This window comes from Heterocephalus glaber, unplaced genomic scaffold (assembly GCF_053883595.1).
Source record: "Heterocephalus glaber isolate CG9 unplaced genomic scaffold, H.glaber_assembly_v1.0 deba00001673, whole genome shotgun sequence".
In the NCBI taxonomy this organism is placed as follows: Eukaryota; Metazoa; Chordata; class Mammalia; order Rodentia; family Bathyergidae; genus Heterocephalus; species Heterocephalus glaber.
Genome location: NW_028258410.1, coordinates 23,848,024 through 23,851,126, shown reverse-complemented (window position 1 = coordinate 23,851,126; position 3,103 = coordinate 23,848,024). Strand labels below are relative to the sequence as shown.

Genomic DNA, 3,103 nt, shown 5'->3' with positions numbered 1-3,103 from the left:
TTGATTTCATATGCCGTTTATTCTGATGTGCGACATATCTTTGCATGGGTTTGTGAGACCCCCCTCCTGCTGGTGGTTTACTTTCCTGGTCTGAGGATCTTCTGGGCATTGGTCTCCTCTCTCTCTGACTCTCTCCTGTCACTTTCACAAACAAGCTTTTGGGGAGCGAAAGTCTCAAGGACAAATTTAGGGCGGCTATCAACGTCATCAACATGCTAGATATCAGAGGTGGAAAGCCCGGGGGAAACCTGCAGGGCTTCAGCAGTCTGCTCCGAACTTGGAAGGGTAACCTACAGAGGGCTTGCGCTGCCCTCTTCCACAGGGCTTCTGTTGACACGAGCAGCCTTGTGTTCCTCCAGCTTTTTGATGGGTACCACATGGGAGGCATTGTATTTGCAGCTGGCCATCTTTTTGGCTTTCTTGGGGTTCTTTCTCTTGCATGATGCCAGGTGGTACTGGAATCTGCTGAGTGGAATTCGGTGGTGAGGATTGTAAGGACAAATTTCTAAGACCATGAGACAAATTTCTGGATCCATGAGAAGTCCTTGAAGTTGAGTATCCCAATGCCCAGAGTCTAAAGGAAATGCATCTAGTAGATCCCTTTTGTAAGAGGGATGGAACTGTCTGTCCTCTGCCCACTGGTGGCCCTTGCAACTCTGTTGGCTCTGTCAGAAACACGGGATGACAAAGTTACAAATAGTGCACGGCACAGAAGAGATACATAAAGCAGAGGCAAGAGCCCAAACCCACAGTAGCTGCATTAGGAGGTGGAGAAGGTATAAGGCACCCCGCTGACTCGGGGGGAAAGGATGTACTGTGATGTCAAGGAACAGACATCTGTGGTCACAATGACTGGCTTGCAACATCAAGTAGAGGCTGCTACTTGTCCCTTGTGTGGGAGGAGTGAGTGGCTTTGGGGAAAGATACTTTTTAAAATTATTCATGGCATCCATGCTGTCATTTAAGTCTTCTAACTACATTAGTATAATAAAACTTCCAATATATTTTGGTTCAAGTCTGCCATCTTATTTTGTGCTTCCTAACTTATTCTTTGGCTTATTTTTTTTCCTCCTCCCTTCCCTTAGTTTTATTTTTGGTGGTGCTGAGAACCAAGCCCAGGGCTTTGTGCATGTTTGGCAAGTGCTCTGCCACCAAGCTATGTCTCCAGACCCCTTCTCTTATTTTAGAAAAGACAGTTTTAAAATATCTTTTTATTTCACTCTACTATTTTGCACACTTTCATGTGGTTTAGTGATTACAAGTTAAAAACATTCATAGATAATTTATCAAAATTAAAAAATATTATATCTACTTTCTGGGTAATATGGGGCTTTTCCTTCATTTGTCTCACCCCTAAGTCTTTGTTTTCTGTATTTTAACCTTAATTTTAAAAGCCTCACCAGGTATTATTGCTGTTGTCATCTTGTAACGTGGAAGTTCATTTACATTTATTCTCATATTTAGTCCGTTCTTTGCTGTTCTGTTCTATCTTGTATCTCAGTCCTACTATGTAGGATCACTGTCCTTCTGCTTGAAGTTTTTATTTATTTATTTTTGAGGCAGGGTCTTGCTATACAGTTGAAGCTGTCTGTGAGCTCACTATTTCACCCAGGCTGGCCTGGAACTCATGGCAATCCTCCTGCCTCAGCCTCCCGAGTGTTGGGATTACAAGTGTGTGCCACCATGCCCAGCTTCATTTATTTTTTTCATTTATTGAAACAAGGTCTTGTATGTTGCCCAGACTGGCCTCCTGGGCTCAAGCAGTCTTCCTGATTCAGCCACCCGAGGAGCTAGGATTAGAGACATATACCACCACACCTGACCTGAAATTTTTTAGAAATCTCTTTTGACAAACTTTTCAGGTTCTGTTTGCCTGAAAATGTCCTTGTTTCACCCTCACTCTGAAAGATATTATTTTTTGTCTTCACGTTGGAGGAGAGTCCAATTTCTTCTTGCTGTGACGGCTGTGAACAAGAGTTCAGCTGTCTACTGTTATCCACTTTTTTGGAGGCTAATCTAGTTTTTTTCTCTTCCCTTGATGCCCAGGGCCTCACACATATGAGGCAAACACTACTGCGGAACTGCTTCTCAGCCCCAATCTCTTTCCTCTATGCCTGTTTTAAAAAATGTTAAAGCTGGACACGGTGGTGCACGCCTGTAATTTCAGCACTCTGGGAGGCTGAGGTAGGAGGGTCATGAGTTTGCATCCAGCCTGGGCAGCTTAATGACTTAGGGAGAACCTGTTTAAAAAAAAATTAAAAAGGCCTAGGGATGTCCCTGGATTCAATTTTTAGCTGCAGAAAGAATTTTTTTAAAAACAATTTCATCATGTTTTTGAGCTATAGACTTCTTTTTATCCTTTTTGTTAGGCCTCTTGTATCTGTGCATGAATGTTTCTTTTTTTGTTTGTTTGTTTTAAGACATGGACTTGCTGTGTAGTTCAGGCTGGCCTTGAACTAGAGGCAATCCTCCTGCTTCAGCCTCTCAAGTTCTGGGATTACAGAGATGTGCCCCCATGCCTGGCATGAATGTTTCTTTAATTTTGGAAATTGCTCAGCCATGGTGTCTTTGTGTATTGCTTCTACATTATTCTTTGTCCTCTCTTCCTGGGACCCTCAATACTAGACCTTCTCTCGCTTCTCACAGCTTCTCATACCTTCTCTTCTATGTTCTTTGTGTTGTATTTTGGATAATTTCCCCTGGTCTATACTCTAGTTCACTATTTCTCCTGTACTGACTCATCTGCTGCCAAATATGCTCACTGGATTTTTTTTTTTTTTTTTTTTTGGTACTGGGGATTGAACTCGAGACCTTGTGCTTGCGAGGCAGGTAGCAGCACCACTGAGCTAAATCCCCGGCCCTGTTCACTGGATTTTAATTTTGGTTTTTACCGTTTGCATTTCTAGAGGTTTGGGTTGTTTTTCAAAACTGTTTCCCTTTGCATGGTTTCTCGCTCCCTGCAGATGTTTCCAGACACTTCAGCTCCTTTAAGCCAGGTGAGCTGATGTCACCGCGTGTGTCTGTGGCCAGCACAGGTGTTCCTACAGGTCTCTCTGGAGTGCACTGTGCCTTTGTGTGCTGTTGTCTTCAGTGGCTTATTGCT

At 43.2% G+C, this 3,103-nt stretch overlaps 1 protein-coding gene across 1 annotated transcript; it reads right to left on the bottom strand.

The window, feature by feature from the left end:
• Gtsf1l (gametocyte specific factor 1 like) lies at positions 1-800 on the bottom strand. Its single transcript, XM_021239069.2, is given in 1 exon segment — positions 1-800. A coding segment is annotated over 1 exon segment (459 nt). The 5' UTR covers positions 537-800; the 3' UTR covers positions 1-77.
• Between the last annotated feature and the right edge of the window lie 2,303 nt (positions 801-3,103).